The sequence below is a fragment of the Diadema setosum genome, chromosome 11 (assembly GCF_964275005.1).
Source record: "Diadema setosum chromosome 11, eeDiaSeto1, whole genome shotgun sequence".
NCBI classification, from domain to species: Eukaryota; Metazoa; Echinodermata; class Echinoidea; order Diadematoida; family Diadematidae; genus Diadema; species Diadema setosum.
Window position 1 is genome coordinate 37,158,319 of NC_092695.1, and position 20,463 is coordinate 37,178,781.

The 20,463-nt window shown below is 38.6% G+C and overlaps 1 protein-coding gene across 1 annotated transcript in view; it reads left to right on the forward strand.

Annotated features, from left to right (window-relative positions):
- Window positions 1–7,166: 7,166 nt before the first annotated feature.
- LOC140235472 (relaxin receptor 1-like) overlaps window positions 7,167–20,463 on the forward strand; it is a 156,093-nt gene continuing 142,796 nt past the window's right edge. The window contains exon 1 of the mRNA XM_072315499.1: window positions 7,167–7,305. Within this exon, the coding sequence (XP_072171600.1) occupies window positions 7,167–7,305 (139 nt within the window). The remainder of the gene's footprint in view (window positions 7,306–20,463) is intronic.

The window sequence follows — 20,463 nt, forward strand, 5'->3', positions numbered from 1 at the left end:
CTTCTTGCTCGTTTTTATGTGGACCCCAACTGCATTGTAGGTATACTGATATGGAAGTAGGAGGAAAATAATTCTTTAGTTCAACGAATTTAGTTACAGTTTGAATGCTGGGCTGTAGTGAAATTTTGTTTCTGTGACGATTTCTCATGGGAGTCGTAATGGGGGGAGGGGAGGAAAGAAAGGCACGGTTTTGTCATTTCAATGTCTAATTTTGGCTTACTATCCTCACTGGGATTCAATGCAATTCAGCAGGAGTTACACTTCCGAAAGTGTTCACTCTGTGGCAACAATGCACTCTACGTAGTATAAGATGTAGGCCTACGTTGGCGGCATAGGGACGCGAGCACCAATGTTCATGAAAATGAGCTTATGGCGCCAAATACGGGCACGTCGGTTAGCCTTGGACCACTTGTTTTCCGAAGCACCGTTGCCATGGCGACGTTGGTTCTGCATGTGCATCAGTGCATCTGCTGGCATGGCAGCATTTTTAAGGGAATGTGACGCCGCGACGCTGTAAGCAATTCGCAGTGGGTTTGAAGGGATCGTACTGTCCTTTCCCGATGATGACATTTACGGCCCCAAATCTGTAACCTGAAACTAACTGTAACATGCAATCTGAAACTGAAATAGTTTCGCCACTAAGTGCAGTATGATGCACGCTTTATGGTTTCAGATGTTTACGTTCTCAAGTTTCATGAAGACAACAGTAATGTCAGTTCTTGAAAAAGAGGACCTGCGTACCGACAGAAGGATCGCAATAGAGGTAGATAAAGTATTTTAAGTTATAAATAGCTCGTAATGTAACTTAGCTGTCATGGCTGTATAAGATTTAACAGGTGTGAAGAAAAAGTGGTAAGATGCTATTCTTTAAAATACATTTTTCATTTTTCGTTGGGATGAGAAAAAATACTTTACCGCAGAGACATGGCTGGCAGATTACTGATGCATATTCACTGCTCATCTGCGCTCTATCGATCGGCTGCAGTGGAAGCTATGCAGGGAAGCTCACGGCGTGCTATACATGGAGCAAACATGGCATTTACGACAACGCACAGGGACAGTCAATGTGCTACCACCCGTCTCCCCCGAGCGGGGCTTTCTGCGAATCGAAATGTTGCCAACAATTGATCGATAATATCTGAAGATGATAATTGATTGGGAAGATTGAGTGTTTTCGTTTTTATCTCCATGCTTTCGAATTCACCAGTGGCCCTGGGGTATGGGTAGTTTACAGGCAAATTGAAGGAATGACTCTTGAAAGGCAATGAACACCGTTACTTCGACATCGGCAGAAGTATTGCTTACACCTGCCTGGCTTACACAATATTTGTCAATAGAGTTTATAAGCACGAGAATTTATTGGCTGAGTATTTGACTGTCTATTGCAAAGTGTCTCTAATCAGGATGTTTACCCACAAGATGTTTTCTGGTTCACCGAGCTAGAACTTGATACCGACTTTGTGGTAGTTATCACGGAGTATATGGAGGGGTGACCTGCCGTGGATGAGTGACCCGCTCAAGGGATTTCGCATTCTTCTCTCCCTATCGTCTGTAACAACAATTACCTAATGGCTGTCCAGAGGCCCGGATTTACTATGTAAACTTCCATGTTTACGTCTTTTTATTAAGACTCAGACCCGCTCTCTTAAACACCCACACACACATACACACATCGGTAGAAATATACAGCTGTTTGTTTAAATTCGTCTCACCTCCCCGTTCAAACCAAGGAGATGCTAGGCGATCGCGTCGCAATAGGATAGAAAAAGCATGGTTTCCTGTGTCATGATTTTCAAATCATTTCGATGTTGTCTTTCTCTTCTTCTCTATCTATCTATCTATCTATCTATCTATCTATCTATCTATCTATCTTTCTTTCTTTCTTTCTTTCTATCTATAGATCTATAGATCTATCTCTATCTATCTATCTATCTATCTATCTATCTTTCTTTCTTTCTATCTATAGATCTATTGATCTATCTCTATCTATCTATCTATCTATCTATCTATCTCTGTCTATCTATCTATCTATCTATCTATCTATCTATCTATCTATCTATCTATCTACCTATAGATCTCATCTATCTTTATAATGCTTTATCTACCTATTTTGTGCCTTTCATTCATTTCTTTTTATTTCACTTCCGACAAAAGCATACAATACAATATTACATTTGCATATTAGAAATGAGTACAATATGACTTTTGCATATTCAAGCAAAATTAGTGCAGTCCATTTTTTACACATTTTTTTTTTTTTTTGGTACATTATTGGCTTCAATGTTTTCTTCGAATGTGAATTTAATGAAGTAGGACAATTCCCTCAGCATTCTGTCACGATTCGATCAATGACATCGAAACAGAAAAGGTATACTTGCGCTCATTTGCCTGTAAAATATGGGACAAAAATGCTTGAAATAGGAATTTAGGAGCTGATTAAGATCTCTGATTGACTTACCTCTCTCATTTCATATTATTTAATTATTGATGTTTCATCCTGTCTTAAATTATTTTTGTGTTCAGTATTTGGAAGTGGAAAATTGAGCAAAGTAAATGGGAATCCATCGGGATACGAACCCGAGACCTCCGGATGCTAGCCCGATGCTCTACCGACTGAGCTATTATTATTATTATTACTATTATTTATAGTGCGCTTTTCCCACAAGGCCCAAAGCGCTTACAATCAATTCAAAACATGTACAACAGTATGTGTAATCGGATAAATGTTACAGCTACGAACTAGTTGCTACTAAAAAGATGTGTTTTCAAGGCTTTTTTGAAAACACTGACTGATGGAGACTGTAACGGTACTGAGTGGTAAATTGTTCCAGTGCTTTGAAGCAGACACAGTAAATGTCCTATCAGCGGCTAAGGTGCGAGTAACAGAGTATGTGAGACGAAGCGGATCACTATAGATGACCGACAAGTATTTGTAATTACAGTAAGTATGAAAAAAAAAAATTGAGCGGTTCACAACATACAAGCATGCTTTTTAGTGGACCTCTCAGGTCTTTTTTTTTTCTCTAAACAGAACTTAGTATTTTGCCGGTATGTATGTATATCCCTATTTTTTTATTATCATCTATTTTTCGCACATTCTAACTTACATTATGCCTGTGGTAATTATAATGCCTGATTTAGTCTGTGTTATGTTTTGTTAAAAAAAAAGAATGAAGATATATGAATTGATTTGAATTGAATTAAAGTATATTCTCCTCATCTTGAGAAGGCTCAATGACATCTTCAGATAGTAATTCGAAAGTTTGGGATTAAGACCCTTATAAGTTGCTTTGCTTTCGAAAAATGCGTGTTACTAAAGTAATCAAGAGTTGGTTTGTTATTGTTGTTTTTATGAAGTGAAACGAAAACTGTCAATAAATCCAGCGATTCCCCTTAAAAGGTATCATGGATATAATCATGCGGTGATAATGACAACAAACATCAATTATAATAAATTGTGCAATTGTGGATGTAGTATAGTCTGTTTATTATAGAGAATGTATAAATATGTGAATATTTGTTGAAATGATATATCAAAATAATAATATTACATACATGTGTTTGTTTATGTGTAGAAGAATGAGAGATAACTACAAAGAGAGAAAGAGAAAGAGAGAAAAAAAGTTGATCAAAGAGATTCAGTATCCAGTTGTTTTGGCTTTAAAAAGTATATGCACCAAGCTCGCTCTAAACCAACTAGGAATTTTCTGTAATTGTTTATCTATCAAATGAATATCATTGTTACTTGCCCAAAAGGAAATGAAGAAGTCATCTCATTCCATAGCAGAGAATCTATTGACTGGAAACTCAAAACTATCATCCATATCAAGTTGTCAAATAATCATGGCAAAGTATACTAGCGTCGCGATAGACTTTTTCCCATAGGGCATGGCATTCTCTTTCTATCAAGAGGTGATAAGAGGGAGTAATGAGATAGTAAAGGGAGAGATACCAGTAGAGAGGGAGACGGAGAGAGAAGGGGGGGGGGGAGGGAGGAGATAGAGGCAGATAGGTGATAGCATGTATGATGTGGGGGATGTTAGACCGGACATTCAGTTCAGGACAAAGGCAATCTTGAAGAAAGATCTCAGCGGCACGTGAAACTGAACTGAAAGAGGGAATGTGAGAAAAAAAGGAAGGAAAAAAAAAACTCAAACAAACATGATAAAACAGCGTGCACAGGAACGTGTGCCGACAAATAGGACGACATGCCCATGCGGTTTTCCATTTGCGCAATTAAGTACCTGCACTTTAGCGATGAAGGCCCTACTCACACTTGCGCATATTTTAGGAACGCCCGGCTCCTCTTTGAAAACGGACCTCATGCGAACCTGTAATAACTCCCCTCCCCCCCCCCCCCGCCATTATACGAATAGACTGGAAGATGTATTTTCATCTTATTCGTACGTTTCACACTGTCACTTTCTGGCACACAGTCATGTGAATTCATATAAAAGCTGACACGTGCGTTTAAACAGTAACAAAGTCGGTTATTTTTTCGTCCAACCACTTACTCATCTCGTTCTCGGTGTACCGTACTCAGTAAATATATTGTGAAAAAAAAAAATAGCACAAATATGTATCTGTGCCCTGATGTGTGACGAACAGACACCATTGATAAAGCAAATTAATATCAAATCTCCGGAGAGTCTTCTTTTGAAATGTAGAATTTCATTTTTTTAACCAATCTTTCTTTATCATATGTTTCTATGTATTGTATGTAGGCCTATATGTGTGCGTATGTATGGGTGTATGTACAAATGTAAGTGCGTATGCATGTATGTATGAGTGTATTGTGTGCATGTGTGCATGTTATATGCCAATATGTATAACACGGATAATTGACTTTGTATATACAAACATACAATTTATACATACTTTAGCTTGTAGATCTCGAATCCAAGTAAAATGCACTATCAAATAATGTGCAAAGTACATACAATATTATTTGTATAACTTCATGACTTGTATAGATCTCCAATCCATGTCCAAGTATATCTGTAAATAATGCACTCTATGTTTAAGCCAGTAAGCCACCATTTGGCATTTCCTCAAGTTGCTAGGCAACTTCGCCGCCGCGATTTGTACAGTCGAGTGACATGTTTTGTTAGTTGTGTCGTTTGATATCGTAATACAGAGTAATTCCCCGATCGCATAGACAAATTAATGACTCTGGTTTAAAGATCTAAATGATCCTATATTTACTATCTCATCTGCGTCGCCCTCGTACATACCTGCATTGAATCTTGCGTTGCAAAAGTGTAATCCACTGTATCAGACAGTGTCACTATGGAATCAGCGTTATTTCGATTATACTTTGTAATCCTATCCTCAGGCTCTGGCGAAATTTACGGATGAAGTCCTGGGATAAAGGTGGTTCATTTGACCAATCAACTTCTCCCCCCCCCCCCCCCTTTGGCGCGCGCGGGTGTGAGGACGAGCAGAGCTTTTAAACCTTTTAACTGACACTGTTAACGAATTGTAGACGGCGCCTATAAATAAACTTGTAGAGTAATGGCTTTACATTGGCTCGTCGATTTATCATCAATTTACGGCATAATGCAACAAGTGAATAGTGGTAATGGTTTATCAAAAATTCATTTGCAGCCATGGGGATGGCTGACGAGAGACGAATAGGACAAGTTGTCGCAGTCTGAATAGGAGGGTTGTCCTGAGTTCGATGTCAAGTAAGAATCTATAGTATTAGAGTTTAATAACACGAATGGAAATCTCAGCAATCTTTGTTCTGGTTTCTGCGGTCTACATCATGATACGTGGTCATACACGTAGTTTGTCCTATTTCAATATTATCTCATTTTGTGGGTAACTGTATGTCGGCAGCAATATGACTGCCAACATAGACCACGAAAACAGGACCAAATAAGAATCAGCATATCATCATTCATTTTGTTTGTGATTGGTTCCAAAAAATCCCCGTCAGCCCTACTAAATGTAACGGAATAAATGGAGGAATGTTTTCCCCCTTTAAAATACCACTTTTCTCATGCGGATTGCTGAAATTCCCTCGCAAAATTTGGAATTCTCTTGATACCTCCATTTGCGCAGACCTAATCAACCGACAAGGCATCGCATTTCCTGAACTATTAATGATGCATTGTGCTGGAGGAATTGTGTCACTGTATTTATTTTCCTTCACTGTTGGAGTAGAGAAAACCTGGAAATACATCTGGATATTGCAGGCTGCCTGCTTTGCTTTTCTCGTTAAGGTTATACGCTAGAAGTTTCCCTCGACACGCCAACGTCAAGCGAAATTATTACACCCCAGGGAACATGTGGCAAAGCTGGGCAAAAAGCCCCGTTCTGAATAATCATACGACTATTCATAAAGAGTGCAAACCCCAGAAGGACAACCTTTTGAGAAGAAAATTTCATTTCCTTCAGGTCTACTCTTCACGTTGTGCTTCACCAGATCCCATGCACATCAAGTATACACAGGATGAAAAAAAAAATCAAAGAAAAATAAACTTCTTAAGAAAAGAGTAATTAAAATGATAATGCAATTTCACAGACACGCATTTAACGTCTGGAGTCATGATCTATATTACATGTCCATAACAAATGCCCACTTTATCTAGGAATTGTGCTATGTACGGTCACTGAAACTATCGTCGGGGAATACAGGTGTATTTTTTCCAAAGATATAATATCATGCTGTGCTATATTGGTTAAGGCACAACAGCTAAAAGGGTGTGCATTTACCTTCATCCCGCCGAAGAGCAACCTGTATTGTGGAATGAGATTAACGGTAAAAAGGAAAAGTGCATGCCGATCATTTGATTACATTTGATGCAAATTGAATTACGTGGTAGAAGTGACATTAGCAACAGTTTTGATTACCCTGCAGACTTTTTTTTTTTAGGGAAGGAAAATGTTTTGATTTTATCACGTCCCGACCACAATTAGTGGTAACTTAGACTTAAACTATCGACATGTTGTTGATTTTTATGTAATAAAGATTTTCTCGGATGCAAACTTTGGGTTATTGTGACGCATTGGTGTTTCCTGCGTGCGGGCAGTAAATTGATACCGAAGATCTAGAAGGGTAACATAGTAGTCATTAATTGTTCAGGCATTACAACCAAGATGTATGTGTGTGGAAGTGTGAGATGACCGCAGCTCTCCCGAGACCGAGAAATAGGCTCACGATGTCGACAGTCCGACTGGCAGGAGTGTTTCTGATCAGCGCCCAGCGAGGGAGTAACCCCATCGTCCTCTTTTCTCACTGGCTGTTGGGTATTAAAGAGGAATGCCAAAGTGACGAAGAATGCGGTTGGGAAGTCAAGGGTAAGTGAAAGTGTGTCAAGTGTCGAAAGGAAAAACTCACACATTAAGCCATGCCGTATATCATGTCGAAGGTTAGTTTGTGAGCTCTCATTATGTGTGTGTCTGTGTGTGTGCGTGTGTGTATGTGTGTGAGACTCTCTCTCCTTCCCCCTTGAATTTTACTCAACTGAAGTCTACAAAACTGTTTGTTTGTCTACCCATTTTCATCCTTTTCTACTCATCTATCACTCTCGTTTTCCTTCTCTCTTTAATCTTCATCCAGCCATCTCCGTTTCTCTCTCTCTCTCTTTCTCACTCTCATTTCTCTCCTTAAAATAGTTCTTTGTAAATGAGAAAACAGTATACGAGGCGCGTGAATAGAAAAACGTGTGGGGAAGTGCATCGGAAAAGATCATTGAGCATTCAGGTTCGCCCATCACGTTAAGCGTTTTTAAATATGAGTACGCGGGTAACAGGTTGTTCAGGCTGACTCAACCACCATCGTGTTGGGGTGTCTGAAACGATTGTATCGCATTTGCTGTTAGCTGCCTCCATGGCACGATACGATATTTCTGTTAGATATCATGAATTTCTTTTATTTTTCATCGACCATGCTTTTATTTAATGTTTTTTCTCTCAAAGTAGTTTGATAAAGTTCTGCTTTCTTTCAATCGTACTGATTATAATGACAACTGAAAAATCTAGAATTCAGCGCATCCTGATGTGTGTATTGCGACCAAGAATTTTTCGGATTCTTTCTCGGTCTTTTGACAAATTCAGTTGCCTGATGATGTTTTGATGTGACAAATTTTATAATACTGTACTCTTCTGCACACTGAAGGCATGCAATATGTATAAACTTGATGGTGAGTCGTTATTAGAGTGAAGACTATTGCAAAGGAATTATTCTATGTATTTAAGATATATGGAGATATACTGCAAAGCGAAGGGAATGTCAGAACATGGTGTTTTTCCTTTGCAGGAGGCGTCATATCATATTCTAAACGCATGCCACAAACACTACCAACAAAACAATAAATTGATGCTTCTGAACACATTATTTTTAAAGTTGCATTCCACGTGGCTTGACCGTCTAATGAAAACGAAGTATATATACTGTATAGGGATTGAGTGAACGCAGCAACATTTTTATGGTAGAACACATCAGTGAAATTTGAAGAAAATCGGACAATCCGTTCAAAAGTTATGAATTGTTTCGATGCCGCCATCGCTGGATGAGAAGGCACTTTGTGACGTCACTGCACAACGATATCAAGAAGATATGAAATCTAGGTGTTTTTTTTTTTCTCTAATGAAAAGGAAAAATTCAATCTTGCATTTCACATATACTTTGGTTTGTTTGTTTTTATCATTTATTGTAAGCCTTTCCAGCCCATTATCCAAGAAAGTCAACACAAGTAAGATCTACGGGTATAGCCATTGGCGATATTGGCTCCTACTTAATTATAGCCTGCAATGATCTGTCTATGCACACACGCACGCACACACACATACACACACACACACACACCAAAAAAAAAATGTACATTCTTGGGAGACATGAATATTATATATCTGTCACATTAAGATCGATAGAATACAGAATATAGAATGATACAATGTATTTTGCGGAGTGATGTTATACTACCGTACACAATTCAAACTTTTACAGTGCATTTCCTACATACTATGAGAATGCAATCTATTACACTTTCAGAGCATAGCGGTAGTAAGTTTATCATAGTGCGCTCAATGATTTTATGAAATGGCCGATATCTGAAATGGACAGTGGGTGTTATAATTATATATGTTTTGTCTCTGACAAGGGATAGATCCCAAGGTGTACGTGCGAGTATAGAATTGTGTCCATGGAAATAGATACGGACGATGACGTGATGATCAGACAGAAAAAGTCGACATGTCAAATATGCAGTGGAAGACGGATGGACGATGGATAATTTAATTTCTTTTCTGTCTCATGTAAACTCATCGTTGATCCGATGCAATATATCACTTTTTTTTCTGACTACACAATTTCAACTTGTACATACTTTTTCATCTGACAGTTGAAACTTGCTCGCTCTTTTTCGCACAATTATTATCAACGAGAACAACAGGAACAAAAAAAAAAAAAAAATCAAAGATCAAAACATACGTCGTCGCAAGTGAGACTAAAGTACCTTTTTATTTATTTAGAGCTTTGGTGGATTTTGGATGAACCACACGATATCAATTCTTTGCTTCAATCGTTATCATTTTGTCGAATTTGCGCAGATGAGTCCCTAAATGGTGGATGTCGAAATAATGATGATGATAATAATAATAATAATAATAATAAGGTCTTATTTACCCAGGGTAGCCTCTTCAGTGTTGCCACTGTTCTACCAGAGGGCCCTGCTATTATTATTACCCTAGCATTGCCAGGTACCCATTTATACACCTGGGTCGAGAGGGACATAGTGGGTAAAAACATCTTGTCCAAGGACGTAAGCACTGGGCGGGATTCGAACTCGGGTCCTCCGATCGGGAGTCGGGAGTCTTATCCACTATACCACAGCTCCCCCACTGACGTTCAGTCTTGTTTGGATGCAATTTGTGCTGCTGTTCGGATATTAAAGACAAGGGTACACCTGAAGACTAGTTAAATGTCCCTGGACCTTGGGCATAAATGCACGTTTAACGCCATATACAGTTAAAAAAAAAAAAGAACAATATATAACAATATAATAATATAAACAATATATAACATCGATTATACTGGTTCAAATTTTTACATTAGTTGTTTCTATCCCTAACTCACACTTTTAAACTATTTTGAAGCATTAATGCTGGGTTTTTGTTTCATCTGCAAATGGTAAATTATGCCTTTAATATCATGTGTTTGCTGGGGGAGGGGGTAAGGATTTTTTCCGGACTACTCAGATATTTAATGAACGCTTCTTAAAAAAATAATAATAATAATAAAAATAAAAAATATATATATATATATATATATATATATATATATATATATATATATATAATTTATTACTTTTTGGGATGTATTCTTTTTACTGTTGCCAAAGGTGGGGAGGGCGGTTACCTATAGGCCCTTATACATGGCTCAGTGACGGCTAGATTTGGCATCTTCCGAGCCTTCACAATACCCTTACCTCGGAGTTTCCGGCTGATTTAGCGCCGTCTTACCACGCCATGCCCATAACCTCTCCCAATCTCACATCTTACGAGACCGTACTCATTATACCTTAACAATACTTCATACTGGTTGTATGGTTGGTTCGTTGAAGCAATGGTTGAAGAAATTGTAGCAAGAAAAAAAAATTGAAGAGAAAAGCCGTTTGTATACACTGAAAACCAATGACTCAAAAAGAACATGTGACTGGGAACTTGCCAAAATTTTAAAGTATCAAAGTTTCATGGGTGCTTTTAGGGGCCTAATTTGCTGTTTCCATTAGAGGCCTTATTCCACGGATTGTCAATGTAAAATTGAAGAAATCGAAGAACACGACAAGTTTTCTTTCCCATTTTTATCCATTCTCTTTAGAGGTGAACGCTTGACATCTGCTGCAGAATAACTCTGCGGAATTCACTGATACACGAGGCCACGGGCATCTCATCTTTATAAATTGCGCTGACACTTAAGGGGGTTTCACACCGGGCTTTGCGTACAGTTGCGCAGAGTTGCGTAGCGTCTACGCCGAAATTACCTGCGTACTCATGAAAAATAATCATGATGCTACGCGTAGGACTGGCGTAGTCCCGGCGTGGTCCAGGCGTAGAGTGTCAATATGTATGGTTGCGTAGGAAGCGCATATCCGCGTAGCGTATTTTGCGTATAGCCCGCGTACAGTTGCGTATATATACGTAGGCCGGGTGTAGAGACCGCGTAGAGTTGCTAGCAGTTGCGTAAAGTTGCGTACCGCCGATTTATTTGTTTGATTTTGTTTGATAGATACTTTATTCTCTGCAAATCAATATACATAAGTAAATTTAAAACACAGCCGTTTGACTTGCATTAACAACGATATGATAGGAAATTAATGATATAACATACAGTACGCATGTCTATGCTGCAGGGATTACAATAACAATTGTAATTAAGAAGCTATTTATTAACAAATTAATGAAACTGCGGAGCTACTTCAGCACATTTAACCTTCTGCTTTTTAGTTCACTCTTTCATGCTGTTCGAATACATAGCAAAATATCATGGGGGAGGTTATATCCTTTGCTACTATCTTTAATTCCTCAGCATTTTGGACGCCCTACAGATTCGCATCGCAGAATGCGAACGTTTTCAAGAACGGAAAAAGAGAAGAAAACGAGCTGTTGCAACAATGAGAAGGAGAGTGTGGGTCAAACCTTGGATCCGGCGTTGATCCATACATTGGCAATATGAACAACTGATGAAAGAACTGCATGCCGAAGATTTTTCTTCATTAAAATAATCAATTTTATGCGGATGGCGCCTCAGGTATTCAATTAACTCCTGACACGAATTGCACTGAGAATTACAAAACAAGATGCCAACTTCTGGAATCTTTGGAACCTGAAACCTGCCGTAACTTTAAGGTTTACAATACCTACAAGAACCTACAATATGGATTTCGATTTGCTTAGAGATAAACATGTTGTCATCAAGAAACCTGCAAAGACCTGAAATTTGTTTTATAACTTCAAAGGTTTCTTCTCGATTAAATGGGATGGCTAGTAACTGATCAGTGGGAATCAGTGGGAATGCTTGGGGATGATTGTTCAAATCCTTGTAGGACTCATAAGAGTACATTATATATCTATTGTTGTGTGAAAATTATTTGCTTCAGAATGGTCTCATATTCAAGTAACATGCAGTTAAATATTTCCAGGTTAGCATACCTGTACAGTGACGGGGTGATCGTTAACGGGCCGTTAAAGATCGCCCCGTGTTCAACCAGAGCCCTTTCAAGACAGCCATTAAGCCATCAAGCTGAACCTCCCTGCAGCAGACCCTCTGCCCCATGATGACCATGCAGCCATTTGACTACTTCCTTGTGGGAGATGATGCTCTTGCGCATTTTGTGACATGACTCACCAGCAGCGAGTCTACAAGTATAGGCTTTCACGAACCAGACGGGTTGAAGAAAATGCGTTTGGGTCTACTAGTGCTGGCGAATTGTCTGTATTTTGATCACTAGAGGCATGTATAACGAGCAAGAGAATTCCTGTTCCTACCACACCTTTTGTTCTTCCTTTTCGGCATTTTACAATTGTTACGCCTACAGAAGAAATAGTTAAGTACAAGTCTCGAAGAGCACAGGTAAGTAGGCTATACATTCACCAGCAATTCAGAGTCCAATGGGATGAATGATATCAAGCAGTTTTCTAACATGGGTCAGGCATTTGAATGCCAAATCTGCACCTATAATGATAGGCTACGCAACTGTGAGCAACACTACGCAAATGTATGCCAGGCCTACGCAAGTCTACGAAAATGTACGCCAAGTCAACGCAAGTCTACGCAAATGTCTACGTAACAGTACGCAACACTACGCCATGTCATACGCGAGCACAAAAAGTGCTCTGGTGTGAAAGGGGTTCGGTGGCGTACTATAGCGTATAGATGGCGCACAGTTGCGTAGTGTTGCGTAGACTTGCGTAAAACCTGCGTATCAGAGCTCTACGCGGAGGGTACGCGAAAAAAAAATTAAACATGTTTAATTTTTTGCGTACATCTTACGTACCTATTTTGCGTCCCTCGGCGTCCTTTTACGTAGAGTTGCGTTCTCACAGCGTATAGTGGCGTAATGTTGCGTAGTCACTACGCAACTCTACGTAACACTACGTAACTCTACGTAAAGCCTGGTGTGAAACCCCCTTAAGGGATATCAAGGTCTCGTCAAGGCACATTACAGCGTGTACATCTCACTGCAGCAACATCAGTTTCCGCGGGGTATAAATTGTCGCCTGCATTCTTGCGGAACAAATATGCAGTATGATACTACCCAACGGCCATGATGCGCCACATCAGTGCGTTTATTTCCAGCCGACTCCACCGAGTCGAGTTCGGCAGCATAAATTTCACTTTGAATTTGCCAGGCGAGGGAGTGTTTTCGCCATTGACAGTTTTGCGTCGCTGTTGTTTCAAAAATAGCACCGAACAAAGGCTCATGAATAGCGCGTGAGGCTACAAGGCGACGTTAAATAGCTAGATTACTGACAGAAGGCCTGGGTATATGTTTTTCGCCGTACATGACGGTGAACAAGCGCCTATTCCTTTTTTTTTATGAGTTACGATATTACGGCGATGTATACCTCATTTGACTTCTTCAACAAATTCAGTGTACAACTACCTGACTATATTCACCCTACGAAGTCTGTTGAGTAGTCACAGATTAGAAGTTGTGGAACTTGCCTATCTTTATATTTTCACATTTTTCATGAAACGTTACTATTTCACTCTGTGGTGCAAAATTTCAAATAGAATTTGCCATACAGAAACCCGTACTTTAATTGGGTTCCTACGCTGTGACTCTAAGTTAGATATGAAAACACGACGTGACCCACATAGTTTATATACCCCATTGTCTATGGGATGTCATAATTCTCAAGGGGTTAATCTGTTGCACGGCAATTATTTCTGGCAGATCATCGTAATCTTATTGTTAAAATGCATTATTCTAAGCTATAGTTTTTGAAAGTTAACGTGCTATCATTTACAAATTGGGCATTTTCGCCGCCGATAATTGTATCAGGAAAATCTCGCACGTCAATATTTTACTGTGACAATGAAAGCCATGAAAATTAACTGAAGGATATCGACATTAACATTACTCCATTTTTAAATAATCGGAGTAATTTTCTTTAGAAGGCTGAATTGGTTTCTCGGATTGCCTGTATAGTTGCTTATTTCTTTTTCTTTCTTTTTTTTTCTAAATCTAGATCACTAGAGCATCACAAAAAAATCAGGATGTTTATTCCGATTAGATAACTTCCCCCTCTTGGCTAATAAACGAGGCGTAATACTTTTCGTAAATCACAACTATCGCCAATTACAGGGATGAAAATATGAGGTGAAATCAAACATTTTGTACGCTTTGTGAAAGCCGCCAGCGGTGTCGAAGCCTTGAGCTAGGTAGTTTAGTGATTATGGTGATGATGGTATAGGCCTAATGACAGTAGTATAGTAATAGTAGTGTTATAGCGATAATAACAAAAGTAATGTTAATAGTTATAAAATATGATAATGATGATGAAGATGATAATAATGATAGTAGTAGTAGTAGTAGTAGTAGTAGTAGTAGTAGTAGTAGTAGTAGTAGTAGTAGTAGTAGTATAAAGTAGTTATAATAATGATAAGGATGATAATAATAAAAAGGTAATACAAGTCCACTCGTACGACTTCTTGAATCAGGGTGACATTTACAGTTCGTTTCAATGTTACGTTTCCATTTAAATTATTCAAATCAAGTATGAGCATGTACCAGGAAATTAATATCAAAGTGGTACTATTAACTTAAATGAACAGCATTAACGTTTGCTATAATATATAATCACACACATACCGTGTAGAATGTTGTTGTTTTTGATAATGACTATAATAAAACAAATCTGAACCTGTGAGTGTGGAAAGGCGAACCTTCATACATGTATTTTTGTTACCAAGCGAGAAACGTCACCCTGGTTTTGTATAACTGAATAGTAATGAGGGACAGACAGACAGAAACACACGCACACACACATACACACCCTACCAAGTTAGCAGAGGAACGAATTCAATGTCAACTTACTCCTCAATCATGCCAAAAATAGCATGTATTTTAAAGAATCTAATTACAGATATGACAAATTGTTCAGATCATGGGTCCATTAGACAGAGGCAAGTTATCCATCAACACTGATACGTGTTACTTTACAATCTAATGTTCATATGCCTTCCAAATCAGTTCGAAATAATGCAAAAAGTACATGTATAAAGGAAGCAAGTCGTGGAGATTGAATACAAATGTATAATTTTGAGCATGAAGAGTGGAATATCTTTGCAAACTAAGGAGTTTGATGCTAGAGAATTATGACAGGGTGATAATGTGACTGTATGATCGACAAGTAAAATTTGTTTATGTCTCGGACGTTTTTTTCTTTGTTTTGCGTAGGTTTTATTCAAATCTTACTCTTAGCATGACTTCTGCGAAAGCTGATTGAATGGATGAAAGCAAATGTGACGGAATACACATGTCCTCGGAATCTAGCTAGGAAACACAGCATCTTGCGAACGTCTAAAAATGATACACATGAAACTGAGAAAAATCGTCACTGGAAATGTCATCATTTTTTTTATCAACATCTAAGTTAGAAAGTTAGAAAAAATGGGGCCGTTCCTCCGTCCTTCCGTCTTTTTGTCCGTAATAGATTTTATGGACACCATAACTTAGCAATCGTTTGAGGTGTCCTAATGAAGCTTGGCATATGCATAAATGAGTGGACGAAGCTGCGCTATCAACATTTGGGCGCACAAGCTCAAGGTCAAAGGTCACAGGTCATGACTCATATTCTAAAATTTTACTATTTACTGTATCTCTTCAATGCCTGTAGGTATTTTCATGAAACTTGGCGTACCACAGGTAAAGATTCTCTAGAGAAAAATATAGGTGATGGGTAAAAGGTCAAGGGTCAAAAGTCAGGGTAAAATGCTAGAATTACACTACTTGTGAAATTACAGTATTATTTGCTCAATACAGTTCCATGTACCTTAGAAATGACCCAATGTATATTAAACTTGGTATATAGGTGCATTACTGCACAATGATTCTGTTTGGTGTCACGGGGTCAAAGGTCAAGAGAAAATTAAAAAAAATCACTATTTTTTTCCATATTTTGAAAATGGCTTGAAGTATAGTCATGAAAATTAGTGAATCATCAGAAAGAAGTTATTTGCTAATCATGTAAAACCATTGTCTTAGATTAGCAAAATGTTCTGTAGACCTATTGGTAGAATAATGAGCAGTGGCGGAGGCATACCAGTCGCCAAAGCGACATTTTTAGTTTGTTCTGTTTTTTTTTTTTGTTCTGTTTTGTTTTGGGTTTTTCCTTTTTCTACAAGACAACCATTTTTTCACCTCGACGACGGTCAAGCTTGCCCTTGTCCTTGATGAGAAAGTCCATTTGCAGCTGGAAGAAGACGATGAGACATGCGATAATAGGTTGTCGAGATGGACTCCTAATCTTGCCTCCCTGCTGATCAGGTCATAACAGCTGACTGTTGGCTCCAGTTAAATCGCATCATATCGCGGCTGAGGAACCTTTCAGCAGTCTCAAGTTTGTCAGTAACGTCTGGCGAACAAAGTCGGAGCACTCTGAGGAAATTTCCATGTACTTTTTGTCGATCCGAGACTCGGCAAGAGACGCTCTCCATTCCATAAATAGATTCGTGCAAATAGCGTTTGCTGCATTGGTAGCGGCAGCCATACAGTACGAGATGAAATAACCACAGCTGATTAGCTGCTCCCTCCGTGCTGCCATGGTAACGGAAATTATCTCAGAATTGTTTGTATGTGTGTAGGTGGTTAGGTGGGAATTGTTCGCGGGACCAATTTGCTCCTGATTCCATCAATTCTCGGAAAGCAGGTCATTTTCCCTGCATTTTTTAGCACTATCATTTTGTGTGTTTGTGTGTGTAGCTTTTTTTTTTTTTGGGGGGGGGGTGAAGTTAATAATAATGTTGAAGATGGACTGCCACGCTTTTCAGTCACTTGTTGCTGCTGTATTTCAATTCAGGCGGCGTCATCGTCAATGATTTGTATGTGTGATAAGCACCTCTTTTAACTACTAGACAGTTCATAGACAAAGACCAACATCACAGAAGTCTAGTTCCACAGTTGTGCCAATTATGCTTCAGTGATATTTTAAGTCTGTTCCATTATTCCTTTCCTGATTTCATAAAATTATGTCTTGTTTCATTTTTGTTTGTGTGGTAAAGGAGGCGATGTTGCCTGCAGAATTTGTAGAATTTAGCAAATCCCTCAACAGGACAGTAGCTGTTTCTCATGTTAAATAGCATCGAACTCATTCAATTCAAACTCATGGACCTCTTTTGTCCAGTGTCGAGTTTGTGTGTCGTATTTGCGTAGTGCCCAGCTCGTGGGTAGCTCGTGGGCCTGTTCTACTTCGTGTCGAACTCGTGGCTTGTGTGGCTAGTGGGTTGTACGATTCGTATGTGTATGATTTACAGACCCCCTATTCTAATTTCTAGCTCTTGGACCGTATGACTCGTGGATGTCGAGCTCGTGAGAGGACCCCTCTACGTTATCGAAACAACAGAACATGGTGATTCACACCTGATAAAGTAGCGCGTAGCAACGCAATAACCAAAAAATGCTAATAACAGTAATATCAGTAGCTATAGAGTCACGCATCATCATGGTCGTTTCATTTAGAAATGGTCAGATGATGACCCATTCATCAAATTTGATTTTAAAGAGGCATTTAGCAGATTGAAACAAATTGTATAATAGCGTTACTGGCTACGACATAGAGTGTGGACTTTGCAAGGGGCAAAGTGCATGGTGATTTCGTCAAACCCATATATGACACCGTCTTGTTCATGCCTGCAAAATTAAAAAAAGCAAAACCAACAAACAAACCGATAATAATGGCAAAAAGGTCAGTGCTAGAGTTCGATCCATTTTGGTCACGTTTATTGCCAGTTTCTCAGCCAACCGTAAATAATCAATGTCCTTTCTGAAACAGCGTACTAAACTGCAGGGCTTTTTATCTTGCTTTTTTTTTTATATATAGGCGTACCTCTCTTGACGTAAACCTCCCTGTATTGACTTCGTTTGTCAGGTATTATTGTGTCACTCTCCAGTATCTCATCTCCCTTTCTCTTGATCTCTTTCTCTTTCTATCTACTCCGCATTACTTGTGTTTCACAGAAATGTGGGTATACAATATGTGGTTCTCCACGCAATCAACAAAATAAAACAAATACAATATCATATCATAGATATCAATTATATATTATACATAAGATGCTGGTTTATACGTTTCACCTAGACACACATAATTCAGAAAGATCCTTTTCTTAATGCTCACCCATGACCCCATAGAGGTCCATACTGTGCTACCTTCACAGGATCTGTCATTCATTTTTTGCTTTGGTCAGGGAGTTTAGGTTTCGGAAAAAAAAGCCCGCAGCCGATTAGAAAAAAAAAAAAAATATATATATATATATATATATATATGTATATACAATGTACATGCATCGTTTTTGGTATCGCCTAAGATGTATAGATGGTACCACGACTTGCTCGAGACTTCGTGGTGCGACTGTTTCGAACAAACCGACTCCATTAAGCTCGAACACTCTAGTGTTGCAGATCCTCTTGCAAGCTGATATTCATATTATTGTACATCAAAATAGTGACTCGGCCAGTAGTTGAGAGTCAACGTCACGGACACGTAAGACGAGAAGCTAGCAGTTATTTAGGAGAAAAACTATATGAAATACATGATGTATCTTTCTGTCTGTAACATACAAGATACAGGCGAATGTGTGTGTAAGTATTATTCTGACCATCATGAAAAATGACAGTTGTGTCTGTATGTGTTTTGATGATAATTTCAAACATGATCTTGCTTATATATATATATATATATATATATATATATATATATATATATATATATATATATATATATATATGTATATATATTTATATATACGGACATATACATATTATACATACATACATACATACATACATGCACTGTGCATGTCCTATTATTCGCTTTAAAAAATACTTGCGATTATGGCATCGTGATTATCTGTGACATAGCCAGCGTAAAAAGCGACCGAACAGATATAGATTTGTTTAGTAGGTTAACACCGTCAATATTCCAGAAAAGAAGGAACCAAGGTGATATCTTGGTTTTGTTTTTTCTTCTAGAACACGTAACTCGATTGTGAGGATCCTGTGTCAATTCAGCCAGACGGTAGGAATGATAGGTGTTTGCATAAAGAGCGAGAAATGGAAACAAGACGAACCCACTATCGACGATATGCCACCCGAACGTATACTGTTTACATTCATGAATCGCTAAACAGGTACCCTGCTGGTAAAAATATTCATTTCTACATCCCTCTACCAGACGAAGGCATATCACATTTTAAAGTTTCATCCCACACAGTATCATTGAAATCTCAGTTGTATGAATTGATCGAAGGCTTCTCACGGAACACGAAACGAAACTCGGATGAAATTGCAATGATAGTATTTTTCTTTTACTGGAGTGTATTTTTGTCGATTTGGACATCCCGTCCTCTAAAATTCTTACTCCTTCCCCGCGGTCGGGTTGGATTACATTGAGGTTGGTTAGTATAATGTTTCCAGATGAAATAAACGCACCCCATGACAATGATCCTAATCAAGTCTAAAAATTGAAAGAAGTGAAGAAGGAATCATACAACAATAGTGTGCAAGCATTCTAGCAGTCTTGACTAAAAAAAAAGAAGAAAAAAGCTGTTAGATTGTGATAGAAGTATTTATGATGCAGCATTAGGCGAGGATTTTATCACGTTGACCCGAGTACCGCGCATGATGAACATCAAACTATAAGCACGGTATGTAGGTCAATAACGAGCGTAAAACAGTGCTTACTAGGTTCCCCCCCCCCCCCGAGACAGTCACCTAGGTAACCGTCATTCAGAAAGTCTTTGATAAGCCCCATTGCCCATGTAGTTTTACTGTCGTAAAGATGTTAAGGTTTAGCTAACTTTCCCCTCTTTTGTTTAATCTATTCTCATTATTTCTTCTTCGTTTTCTTCCGATCTCCCTTCATATTAGCTGTTTTATTTTCCCTTCTTTCTCAATTGTTCTCCTTTTCTGTTTGTTCTTCCTCTTTTTCTTAAATGCTAAATCTCGAGTCTTCATTGTAAGCTTCTTCTCTTCATCTTCTCCTTTCTCGTCATCATAATCCATCCTTCCTTTTCGTTGGCGGTTGTTCCCGTCTTTACCCCCTTTCCTTCCCTCCTTTTACGTCGCTTCCGCTTGTTCTCATCCTCTCCACTTCCTTCTTCTTCTTCTTCTTCTTCTTCCTCTAATCCTCTTCTTTCTTCTGCTTCTGTCTCTTCCTTCTTCAGTTCTTCCTCATCTTACGGAAAGTCCCTTCTCGTTATCTTTTTACCTGCATTTAAAGGCATAATTC